General features: G+C 39.1%; 1 protein-coding gene across 2 annotated transcripts; it reads right to left on the minus strand.

Moving 5' to 3' along the window:
* Positions 1 to 968: 968 nt before the first annotated feature.
* lingo1b (leucine rich repeat and Ig domain containing 1b) lies at positions 969 to 12,024 on the minus strand. 2 transcript variants are annotated; one of them, XM_062471687.1, is made up of 3 exons: positions 11,948 to 12,024; positions 11,719 to 11,849; positions 969 to 3,765 (listed from the first exon to the last, which is right to left on the minus strand). In XM_062471687.1, the coding sequence occupies exons 2-3, from the start codon at positions 11,728 to 11,730 to the stop codon at positions 1,909 to 1,911; spliced, it is 1,869 nt and encodes a 622-aa protein (XP_062327671.1). In that variant the 5' UTR covers positions 11,731 to 11,849; positions 11,948 to 12,024; the 3' UTR covers positions 969 to 1,908. The 2 variants fall into 2 exon arrangements, with proteins under 2 accessions (XP_062327671.1, XP_062327670.1); XM_062471686.1 differs by having other exon boundaries at positions 11,719 to 12,018.
* Positions 12,025 to 12,490: the final 466 nt, after the last annotated feature.

Raw genomic sequence — 12,490 nt, forward strand, 5'->3', positions numbered from 1 at the left:
TGAGTGGACACAGGCTCCAGGACCTTGTCACCCATAGGCTAATTTTATCGTACCGACCGCAAACAAGTTCAGTGAGCATGAGTAAAATGGAAATAACTAAAGCACCATGTGTGTTTCCTTACCTGCACATAAATGTGATCTAGTATTTGGGATTGTTATTGATGTTTTTTAACATCGCAATTGGAGCAATTATGCTTGACAACTTTTAGTTGCAGCACTAAGCATTCAGCAATCCATGTTATGCCAAGAAGGATTGTAGACAGTGACAGTGTCACTTTGAGATTCAGTGGTTTAATGTATTGGTATCAGAAACATGTAAGATGGCAATAATATTTGGCAATATACTGTTTACACTCTTCTCTGCAATTTTGTTTGGGTAAATATGTATGTATGTTTATTCATAAAATTATTCAGTGTTCAGAATAATTTAAATCCCGTTCAGTTTAAATCCAACTGAATAGTCTTGTTTGGCTTCAGAGTATAGTCATGTTGATGAATGGTTATATTTAATGTAAGTGTTGCATTTTTTATTTAAGATCCGTATATGTTTATTGTAGGCACCTTCCTGCCACCGTAAATTCTGTGTTTGTGTGAACTTACATGGTGAATAAACCAAATTCTGATTCTGATTAGATTTAGGTTAAAAAGAATACTATTATAATTCTTTAGATTTAGTGCAAGATTTAAACCTATAATGTTGACGAACGGTTACATTTATGATTAGGGTTATGTTAGGCTGGATTATGTTGGCAAGGTTTTAAACCTGCAATTTTGAAATGTCAAAGTATGTGTTTTGGATGGCCACAATACTACCATGAAGTAAATTTGTGATTTTGTATCATAAGATACATGTGGACTGCCAATTACATTCATTGCTTCTCCAATGCCTCTCCACCAGGCATGTACTCAGAGTTGTATTGTAAATAATACATATACCGTTGTGTATTGCAAATAATGTCACAAGAAAATCACCTGAAACATACTCTCATAAAGAATGAACACATCACATTTTTTGGGAACACCACTTTCATACACACAGGTTATCATAAAATAATTACCCAAAATGTATACAATGCTAATATTTTAATTGGCCTTTCATCTGTCCATAACACATTATTAACTTCAATACTATGGCTGGGTTTTTATTCTACCAAATAAAAAATACATTTAACATGAGCATGTGCATTATAACAGCCTGTTCTAGTTAATTCAAAACAAGAAAACACATAAAGAAAACGTAAGGCATCAAATCATGAACGCCAAAAGTATTGTACGATGATGTATGAACGTTTTTTGTATGAATGTGTGACTATACAAAACAAGGGTTTGGAAAGCACAGTGCTACTGCACATGCACCTGGAAAAATTAACAGAATACTGTACATCATACAATACTTATCAATCATCTCAGTCATTGACTTTCTAGGATTGTCAAGCATAATACTTTGGAAAAATAAATTAACTAATTATTTACTCTTGCTCTTGTCTCAATCATGATATTGTGTCTCTTGCCATGAACTGCGACCTTTGAAAAGTTTTGTGCTTTCTACTATTCTTTTTACCAATGCTTCTCTGTCCATTGCTTAATGTACATGGAAAGAACAAGAAAAATACATTTAGTCAAAAGGCTAGATAAGGTTGACAATCTCCCTTTACTGACACAAAGGAGCAAACAACAGGACTGGCTTATTTATCTATTGCCCATAAAAACTGACATAAAGTCCAATACTTTAAATTCAGCATTTGCTTCTTAAGATTCAGTCCCTGAAGGTAAAACAGTCTTGGATATCGTCTCAAGAGACTTTTTCTGCTGTGTATGTTCTAAAACTCCCATCAATTCAACATGTATTGCAAGAGCATATTGTATCCAACCTCCTTTAAAGTCAGTGAGGTTACCAATATCTGAGTCTCACATCATTTTCATGTTGAATTTACGTGGGGCATCAGTAGGACTGCCTTCACCGGCGTCTGCCTTTCGTGGCACATACTCAATCTCTATGTTTGGCTTTGCGTTACCTTTCCCCCTACTCCACAGAAACAGGATAACAAGACAGAAGAGGACAACACCGAGGAATGAGATAAATCCCATGGTAGTGGCTATAACCAGAGTCTTCACATCAAACGGGAAAGGAACCATGGTCCGGGTTCCGTTGGCACCATCGTCGCTGGGCTGGTTAGAAATGAAGGCAAACGTTTTGTTGGGCTGATGGGGCCAGTTTGGGGAGTAGCTGTGCACATGCAGATGAGCTGGTCTTGAATCATTTCCAGCTGCATTGATCGCAGTGCACAGGTAGGTACCGTTGTCCTGGATTTGAGCGTAGCGGACCTCTAGTGTTCCTTCAGCTGACACTGTAAGTCGGCCAATGGATTTGGCTGTGATGAACTGCTTCCTGGGAGATAGCCACATTATCACAGGAGCTGGATCACCATCTGCTTGGCAAGTGAAATGCACAGTGGTCCCCTCATCCACATGCCTCTGTAGGGCTTTGTGGTCTTGAATTTTAGACTTTTGGCAGGTGAAGTAATCAGCAGGGAGAATATCAGGGAAGTCTTTAAATTCTTTGCCCTGCACGGCACTCGGTGAAAAGCAGGTGGGTTGCTGCCGGTTGAAGTTGAGCCTCCAACGCCGGCGAAAGACCCACAGCAGTCGACAATCGCAGGATAGGGGGTTATCATATAAAGCCAGGGTCTCCAGATTCCCCACTGAGTGAAAGACAGACTCTTCAAGGGTGCTCAGGCTATTGCTGGATACGTTGAGGATTCTGAGGTGGTTCAGTCCACGGAAAGAGTAGGGCTCGATAGTTGCTAATCTCCCTCCCACCAAGTAAATAGCTTGGAGTTTGATTAGATTGTGCAGTTTGTTCCCTTCGACATTGTGAATGGGATTAAAGGACAGGTTCAGAAAGCGAAGGTGCCCCAGATGTCGGATGGCTTGATAGGGGATTGCAGTCAGATTGCAGTTTGTGATGGTCAAAGATGTTATGTTTAGTCCATACAGGCATTTCGGCATCATTGTTTCCAGGGAGGGCCAATGAGAAATCTCTAAGACCCTGAGACGGTACAGCCTCTTGAAGGAGTAATCTCGGATGACATTGACACTGAGATGGCGTAGCCGCAGCGATAGCAGGTTTTGCAGATGGCTCAGGGCCTCCGTGGGCACAGAGGTTAGGTTGCATCTCTCCATGGTGAATCTTTCTAGATTGCTGAGTCCATGGAAAGCTCTGGGTGAAATGAAAACCAGATCACTATCACCTACTTCCAGGGTTTTCAGATTGTAAAGCTCCTGGAACATATAGTCCAACAGGATCACAATGTTGTTCTCACTAATATCTAGTTGGGTGAGGTTGCTGAGACCTGTGAAGACTCCCAGCTGAATGAGCTTGAGATGGTTAGTGCGCAGTCCTAGAGTCCGCAGACCGACAAGGTTGCTAAAAGCCCCAGGCTCGATGGACGAGATAGTATTCTCATTCAACTGCAACTCCTCTAGCTGAGAGTAGCTGATGAACTCTTCGGGCCCCAGGCTTCTCAGGCGGTTCTTGCTAAGATCCAGTAGTCTAGTCTCAATGGGTATGCCTTCAGGAAGTGTTGCCAGTCTCCGTCGGTGGCACACTACCGAGCGCTCCTGAGCATTGCACTCACAGCGGGACGGACAGCCCGTGGTTGAGCCAGACAGCACAGTGCCCAGCATCAGCACCAGGATGGGCTGCCAGCATGCCACCAGGTAGCTGTGCCCACCTGCCTCCCCAGAAACCATCCTTCTGTTTACCTATGTAAACACAAGGAAATAAGAGGGTTAAATTATATATTAGTTGTGTTTTGCAAGTATAAGTACTGTGTATATGTCAAGTATTTTATAGAGGATATAACTCTGCTTACATTTCTCATTGTCGTTCATATATTTGGTCAGTTTGCAATTTTAAAAATTCAAATTAAATAAGTATACAGTGTTGTTTCTGAACTATTTAAATGTGTGTAGCATCTTGTGGCTAGTCCATTTCCTGCTTTGGGCTTTTCAGAGAGGATAGCTGTCGAAAGTAAATGTATCACCAAAACTATTACTGTTCTGCTCTTGACCTATTTTAAAATGTAATTTCATTGCCCTTCATAGTGTAAATACATTAACCCATTTAAACTCAATTTGGTTTAATTGTCTCTGTTCTTCTTTGGAGAACTCTCAGTAGTAATCAGCAGCATATAAATGAACAAACAGTGACATAGGTATTGTTTCAAGGATTCTATACATTAGATTTCACAAATATGTTGCTTGGAAACTAAACAGATTATTTCTATCCAACTGTCTGGATGTTGACCTTGGAGTGATACACCACTGAAATTGCTGCCAAGCAGCAATAAATGAAGAGAGCAATCGTTTATTTTTCTCTTGGTAATGAAGACTGGTAGACAATAGATTTTGTGCACAACACAAACTTCTAACAGTGGTTTACTTGTGAATTTTTCCCAGCACTTCCTCAAGTGATAGCTATCTGTAAATAGGTGACAACAAAATATTGGAGGGTTACCACATTTACCTCTGCTACCATGTTTGGTTTCCAATATGGGATGTAATGGACACCAAATGATAAAGTACATTATTAAACCATAAATAAGACTTATCACAGGATTTTTACCCGACTCCTTAATGTCTGTGATCTTGGTTCCAGTGGTTAAAGATAAAGCGGGCAAAATTAACAGCAAAGACAATTATAGGCCCATAGCTCTGGCTAGTACTCTGTCGAAAGTGTTAAAGAAAGCTATTCTTACGAAAATTGAAACATTTCTTCTGACTTCTGACAACCAGTTTGGATTTAAACCCAAACATGGTACAGGCATGTGTATATTAGCCTTGAAAGAACTGTTAGAGCTGTATCACAGTCACAATACCACAATTTTTATGTGTTTTATTGATGCCTCAAAAGCATTTGATTATGTGAACCATGAAAAGTTATTTTATAAATTATGGGGTGTTCCTAAATGTCTGATAAGAATCCTGGCTTTCTGGTATGCCCAAAAAAGTATGTGTGTGAAATGGGGAAATGATATATCTGCCCCATTTCATGTCTCTAATGGAGTGAGGCAGGGCAGTATATTGTCTCCATTTTTGTTTAATGTTTATATGGACGATTTGTCAATTATTTTAAATGACTGTAGAACGGGTTGTAGGGTTGGTAACAGTATCATCAGTCATCTAATGTTTGCTGATGATTTAGTAATTCTCTGTCCATATAGTGCTGGTCTACAAGAGATGTTACAGGTGTGCTCCCAATATGGATCAGATTTTGATATCCAATACAATGCAAAGAAAAGTAACATCATGATTGTCCGGAGCAGGGGGGACTCTAAACTCTCTTCCCCCGACTTCTTCTTGTCTGGAAACAAAATGAATGTCATTGATGAATGTAAATATCTGGGACATTACATCTGTGCTGACCTGTCTGATGACGGAGACATTAATAGACAGTGTCGAATGCTCTATGGACAAGCTAATATGCTGATCCGAAAGTTTGGTGCATGCTCACCACCAGTTAAGACCAAACTTTTCAACGCATACTGTACCCCCATGTATACTGCCCATTTGTGGAGGCACTACAAATAGTGTAGTATACACAGACTGAATGTTGCCTATAATGATGGCTTGCGGATGCTGCTAAGGGTACCGCAATGGAGCAGTGCAAGCCAAATGTTTGTTAATGTGGATGTGCCCACCTTCCCTGCAGTGCTGCGCAGACTCATGTATAGCTGCATGTGCAGACTTACAACCTCTATGACCAATCCGGCACTAAGTTCAGTGCGATGCTTTTCTAATATGTGGACTCACTGGCATCTGAGCCTCCTCAGAAAATATTATACCTCGTGATTTTATTATATGTTTGTCTGTATGTTGTTTTGTAATCTATGGACATAGTAAGTGTCCGAAATAAAGTTTATGATGATGATGATGATTATATCCAATGGATATTATGCCCTGTTCTATCCATGTTCTCCATGACACCTACTGTAATCTACTAACTCTCGTTTTATTCAAACATTTCTCTTATAAAAATATTTAATTATGATAATGAAATGTATCCATAAAGCTCGCACATACTCCTAAATATGTAAAAGGAGAAGTGTAATGTCTCTATAAAACTGTAGTGGATTATCAATAGAGTATCAAGTGGAAAAACGGTTATCTACTGTATAATCAAATATTCATAATGTCGTCACTGAGAAGTGGGAGCTGAATCAGCTATATAGACTGATTGAATTAGCAAGAATGACATTGGTGCCAGTTATTATTATTGTTAACAAAACATAATAGAAGTGAGCTTTGGTTGCCCAGCAGTGGTCCTTGATCAGGCCTTATGTTTCGTGAGTTGTGGGACACATTTTTGTTGAACAAAATATCCACCCGACAGGGTGGGTCAAAGGATTCTGCCCATGGTGTATAAACTCAAATTATACTTTACAAATGCCAGGTTGTATAAAAAGTTAGGGCATTACTATGCCAAGGACTGTTATTTTAACATATCCAGCAAGCCAGTTAGTGTCTATTCCACTTATTCTCTAACCGAAATGGTTTATTTATTTTTCTGCATGTTTACGATATCCCTCAAATTCAAAGTCTGCATCAGTTGCTGAATGATGTGGCAAAAAATATATATATTTTAGTTTCTGTGTAAACCTATCCCCTGGACCTTTCCTGAATAAAGTGTTATTACATGACTTGTGAATACACAGAACATGTTCATTGATAAAGATTAATTATGCACTTGCATCTGTTCATGCCATAAGTTGTATCACTTAGAGAGGCTCAGTAAACAGGTCAACAGGGGTTTCATGAATAAATCCTCACTTCTACTGTATGACTGTTGTCTGGTCCCCCTCAAACAGACAACATTTTAATGCAATGTATCTATACTTGGTATCCCATACATCCACATTTTGTTTAAGTCAAATATGAGTGTATATTATTTTGGGGTTGTCTACATCTGTCTAAAAATGTTTTAAGAACTACTATGATTGTACAGTATATCTGGTGCATGAGTGTGTGCTACAGTTCAATCTTCATATGTTTTTTTATGTAGTGTGGTGACATGCATAATGAGAGTGATCTGAGCTGTGTCCAGTAATTCAAAAATCACTTGTAAGAGTCAGTGTAATAGTACAATGCATTTAGATGAATTAAAGGGTTCAAACGTGATTCAAAACATCCTAAGAATGTCAAACGAGCCAATGTTTTTATTGCTCTGTTTTGAATTACTTTTCAAATCACAAACATTTGTATTAGAATTTATAGCACAATCCTATTTATTTCCACTCTCGGAGGAGAAAATCCCCCCACTGAAATGTAAATCCTAGAACTCTCTTTCTCCCTGGAACTGTCTCTCTCCACCTGTCTCTCTTCACCCCCTCTTCTTTGGGCAATGACCTTGAGAGGAATCACAGTGGACATGTAGCCTCTCTCTTTCACTTCTCTCTCTTTGTCTGCTAGCTTTTTCCATCCTGGACATTCCTTTTCATTAAACTCTGACAGTTTCTCCTCTCACAAAATGTTGCCATTTCATCAGTCTTCCCTTTCCTAGTGCTCCTTCCCACCTCTCTCCTGTCAAATTAATCTACATATTACATACTGTACCATATGGGCCACTTCACCTTTATATGAAGTTGTCTAGTTGTACAATACTATATTATGCACCATATCTTATAATTGTGATAACTAGACTAGACTAGGTTTAAAGTTGAAACTCTAACCTTAGGTGCAAAAGACGTCTTCTGGGCAAGAAGAGTTTTTAGCTTTGGCATTAAACTGACAGATTTTAATAGGTAACTGTTTTGCCACATAATTTACAAGTAAATGTTTTTGCTCATCAGCCATAGACAGCAATGCACATTGTGTAAGTATGGATAAGTTCAGATCCAAATACTTTCATTTGAGTTTTTACGGTATTGCTTTGCATTTTCTTCCAACTCCACAGTGAGGCTCCTTTGATTTAGTTTCTGACAACACTAAGATTGAGATCAAAGCATGACTTTTTTTTGAGAGACAATTGACTTGAGGCAGAAATACTGGACACCTTGATGCTGACATCTACATCCGTACTTGAGACAGACTGTGAAAAATAATAATCTTATGTTCCCACTGCTCTTGTCAGTCACAGGAGTTATAGTACAAAACAGCTTCAGCAAAGAAATTGAGAAGATCAACATTTTGATCCATGGCCACTCAACAGTAAATTATTAAGGGAAATAATTTAACATATAAATGTAAAATGAAATACTTTGACAACTGTTTAATCTTTTCCCCGTGTTCAACAAAGGACAGTAATCACTGATTGTATCACATTATCAAGGTTTCAACTGGGGAAACCGAAGGCATACGTCAGTGTAGAAACATTTCACTCTGCATCATCAAAGCATTTATTACATTTACTAGATGAACAGGACATGTAGTATCAGATACAAAATACAATATATGATTCGGGGGAACATCAGACTTATGCAATATGCAAACAACCATGGTTGATGACACATCTCGGCAAGCACCAACGGGAAAGTCAACATGTTGCACCGTCAGTTGGTTTCACTTCATTTGGATGCTTTGTTCTGTATAAAATGGCTTGTGGTTTGAAGCCTGCACTGAGTCTAATTGGTAATATTTCCACATGGATCTGTCTCTCAGCTGTCTGACAATGTCTAATAATAATTCCATAAAGGCTGCATCTTTTCCTCATTAACACCCATTCCGCTTGAAATTCACCGCTATATTCAGACTAAGCTGGTAATTACACAAACCTTTTGCCCTCTGAACCAACAGGGATGCTAGTTTGGAGTTGAACTGGAAAGAAATGGGGCTCAATGCAATCCCTGAGGCAATTCTACACTGGCCAAGCTTCTTAGGCCCCTTTATCGACAGTACAATGAGTGATTTTGTTAGATTTCATACAAAATTGCCCATATAAAAATTACCAGTGAGCCTCACATATTAATTTAGGCAAATCTCCGCGCTAGAGTCTCACAACTAGATTCACTGAAATATTTACAATAGTATTGTAACATCGGGGGAACAGAATCACTGGATCCATTTTTAAATACCTAGAAATGCCTGAGTATGAAACCAGTCAAGTGTAGGAGTCAGAGGGAGACTCAACCCCCTCTCCGCCTCCATGGCTGTCTCATATTTTACATAAAGCTGTTATGATTAAATTTAAATGGGGGAGGCTGCTGCCGAGGAGCAGCACTGTGACCTTCTGAATACATTTATGGAAAACGAGATTGAGTCCTCTCTGACTGATCTTCCTGGTGTCTTCTCGTCTCTTCCTGTCACCAGGCTGGACCATACATGTTGTCTGACCTTCTTAATTGTGTCTCCTTTTTATGGTGACAGAAAATAACTATTATGTTGCACTGCCCTTATTCTAGAGGTTCCTTTTGTCAGTTGGACCCCCTCAATAACAAGTTGCTGCCATTTTATAGACAATTATGCTGCCATGTCCTGTTTCAGAGGCTTCTGTCAATAAGTCCTGCTGCTATTATTTACAGAAAGTCCAACCATCTTGACGGTCCTGTCTCTTTGGGGTGACAGAAATGCACCATTATCCTGTAATGTTTAGATTCTAGGGGATCCTGCCATTTTATCCCTGTGTTGCTCGGTAAAAGCATTCTACATAATTACCCTACCTAGAACATGAAGAAAGACAGTCGTATACTAAATCTGCATAATCCAGGGATGTATACTGCACTGCATTACATTTTCAATTCATTAAATGATTGAGTTTACGGCCGATCATATCATTAGGACAGGCAGTTTATTAACTGTATAACATAATACAGAGTATATGGATGTAGTGTGTAGTATATAAGACATAAGATCATGCCTTCATGTTGGCTATACAATGACTAAAAATATAGATCTCATCAGGGTTTAATCATCTACAGTAGACGACAATCAAAGAGGTCTCTTTGAAAGATAATTTCTCATCATTAATATTATCCATTATATTGATTTTAAATAGTAATATATTATTATATATGACCAAATATTTTCTTAACTTTACATTTGGGGGCAAAATTATGTTCTTTCACCTCTCCCTTTTTGTCACCGAATTCAATAAAGCATGTGATTACTTGTATGCAATACATTAAAGTACATGCCTTTTCAGTACAGATTTCAATTTGAAACCACATAACCTGATTAATCAAATTGTAGTCTAGTACTCTGTCTTGGAATTGCAAGTAGTCTGTATACATGTTTGAAATTATTTTGGGGAAAAAGATGTACCCAATGGGAAATTTTAAAAAGGATGCCATAAAATCAAATTGAAAGATTAAAGCAATAGCTAAAATTGTAATGTAACAGTATTCGTGCTTTGGTTGGCTTACAGAGTCAGAACTGTTTTGAGTTGACTACTTCCTGTCTGATGTGTCACAATTCTGCAAACATCTACATAAATACAGCAGCGGAAAGTGTATTGAAACTATCTGGAATGTGGTTGCACTGACATGGTTTTAAAAGGCCATTCATGAACTGAAAATTACATAATGCATGTATTTCATTGAATCAGCATAGCTGATGATGCATGTTTATGGGTAAGACAACTGTAATAGTTGGCCATGCAAAAGATAAACTCATGTTGGGCTCAGCATGTTGGGCACTTTAACCCCAAACAATATTGATTTGGGGGTAAAATGTAGTTTCTCTGGTCCAAGCAGTGATAATTTATATTTTCCCACACTTAAGGTTTTATATTAAATGACTACAGCACATTAGTTGAAAGTTGAACACAATCTTTTTTTTTAATCGAACCTATTTCTGGGAGTCTCAGAGAACATCAAGCATTGTGGCGCCTCTGTGCATAAGCAAACACTTCACCTGATGTGTCAACCTATGGCTTGCAGCTGTAGTGCTGCACGCTTAACATGGGAGCATAGGAGTCTATGCCAGCATACTGCAGACACAATTATGAAGAATGCAAGAATGAATAAAGGCTGCAAGATGAAAGGAAATGACTGGATTGTTTGACCTACATACATAATGGAACAAAGATCCCACCCACCCCCACCTTGCAACCTGTGGCACTTGAAATACCTTTATGATATTATTTAACCCCAGGGAGTGAATACAGCAAATGCTTTGAGATTATATAGCAGCATTTAAAATAAACCAAAATAAAAAGATGTTAGGCCAGATGGGTTTATGGTCTCCTAAAAAACACTAATAAGATATGATTAGAAGGGAACAACAATCAGTATGGTAAAGCATTCAATCAGAAACAAAAAGCTTGAACACGCCATTGCTAACCCTGCAAATACTGTTGGAATACACAGACACAGGTGCACACACAGATTTTCATACAGATGCACATAGAAGCGATACACTAGTAAACACACATGTTGGGGCACACCGTAACACATTAAAAAACAAACAGGTGCAAGCACACACAAACAGAAATACACATGAACAAACACACATTCCTTCTCGCTCCCATACAGTACATTCATTTCCACATGCATGCAATCAGTGAGCTGCATTTACACATAGGACCACAAAACACTGCATTAGGATGACACAGCAAAAATAATTCTTGCTAAATATTTTTATAAATCATCTCCTCTTTTTCTGTCCTTTCAAATTTGTGCAGTCGTTATTTCTTCTCTGGTGATTCTACCCCAGCACTGCACCATAATAAATCTGATTCAATGCATCAGTGCTTAAAGCCAAAGGAACAGACACAGTCCTTACCAGGATCGTCATGCAGAGAATTCTAATTCAAGCTGCTCCATGTTGCAGAGGAAATCCAAAATTCATCAGAGAAGGGGGAGAGAGGGATTGAAGTGGCCATTGGGAGGGATTCAAATGGAAAAAGCGAATTCCTGAGGAAAGATAAAACAATTAGAGTCCCTGGGCGAGGGGCACGAGAGATTTCTCTGTCCTCCAGATGCGCTAAATCCGGCAACAGTGATAGGCTCACATGTAAACAGAGGCTCCGGTGGCTTGCACACGCTTACATACATGCTGCACCTAGCTGACCGAGGCACCAGTGTGAGGGAGACAGGGAGAGAGAGAAAGAGAGAGAAAGAAAGGAAGGGAGGGAGGGGTCGTTGCTGAGCAAGGTAGAAGGAGGAGCTGCAGTGTATTGGGAGACAAGAAGGGAGGGGTAGGTAACAGAGGAAAGAAATAGATAAAGAAATGTTCTCTGATTGCATTGACAGCATCTTATGAATGCTGTTTACTTGAATGTCCCCATTTCGAACTTGATTCAAATTAGCTGGGGAGAGGGGAAGGGGATTGAGCAAAGACAGAGGAAAATATACTGAATGAAGAAGCAGCAGACAGATGAAGACAGTGGGAAGGAGCATGGGGGAGAGACACAGCAAAGAAAATAAAGGTGGTGTGTGTGTGTGTGCATAAATGGTGGGGTGGGGTTTGCTAGAATCACGTACTGCCAGTAATGGAAAACCACATTTAATGTGTCTCAGTATTTCAGAGTTGCAAAGGGAAAGGTAGAGATTTC

The sequence above is a fragment of the Osmerus eperlanus genome, chromosome 10 (genome assembly GCF_963692335.1).
Source record: "Osmerus eperlanus chromosome 10, fOsmEpe2.1, whole genome shotgun sequence".
NCBI classification, from domain to species: domain Eukaryota; kingdom Metazoa; phylum Chordata; class Actinopteri; order Osmeriformes; family Osmeridae; genus Osmerus; species Osmerus eperlanus.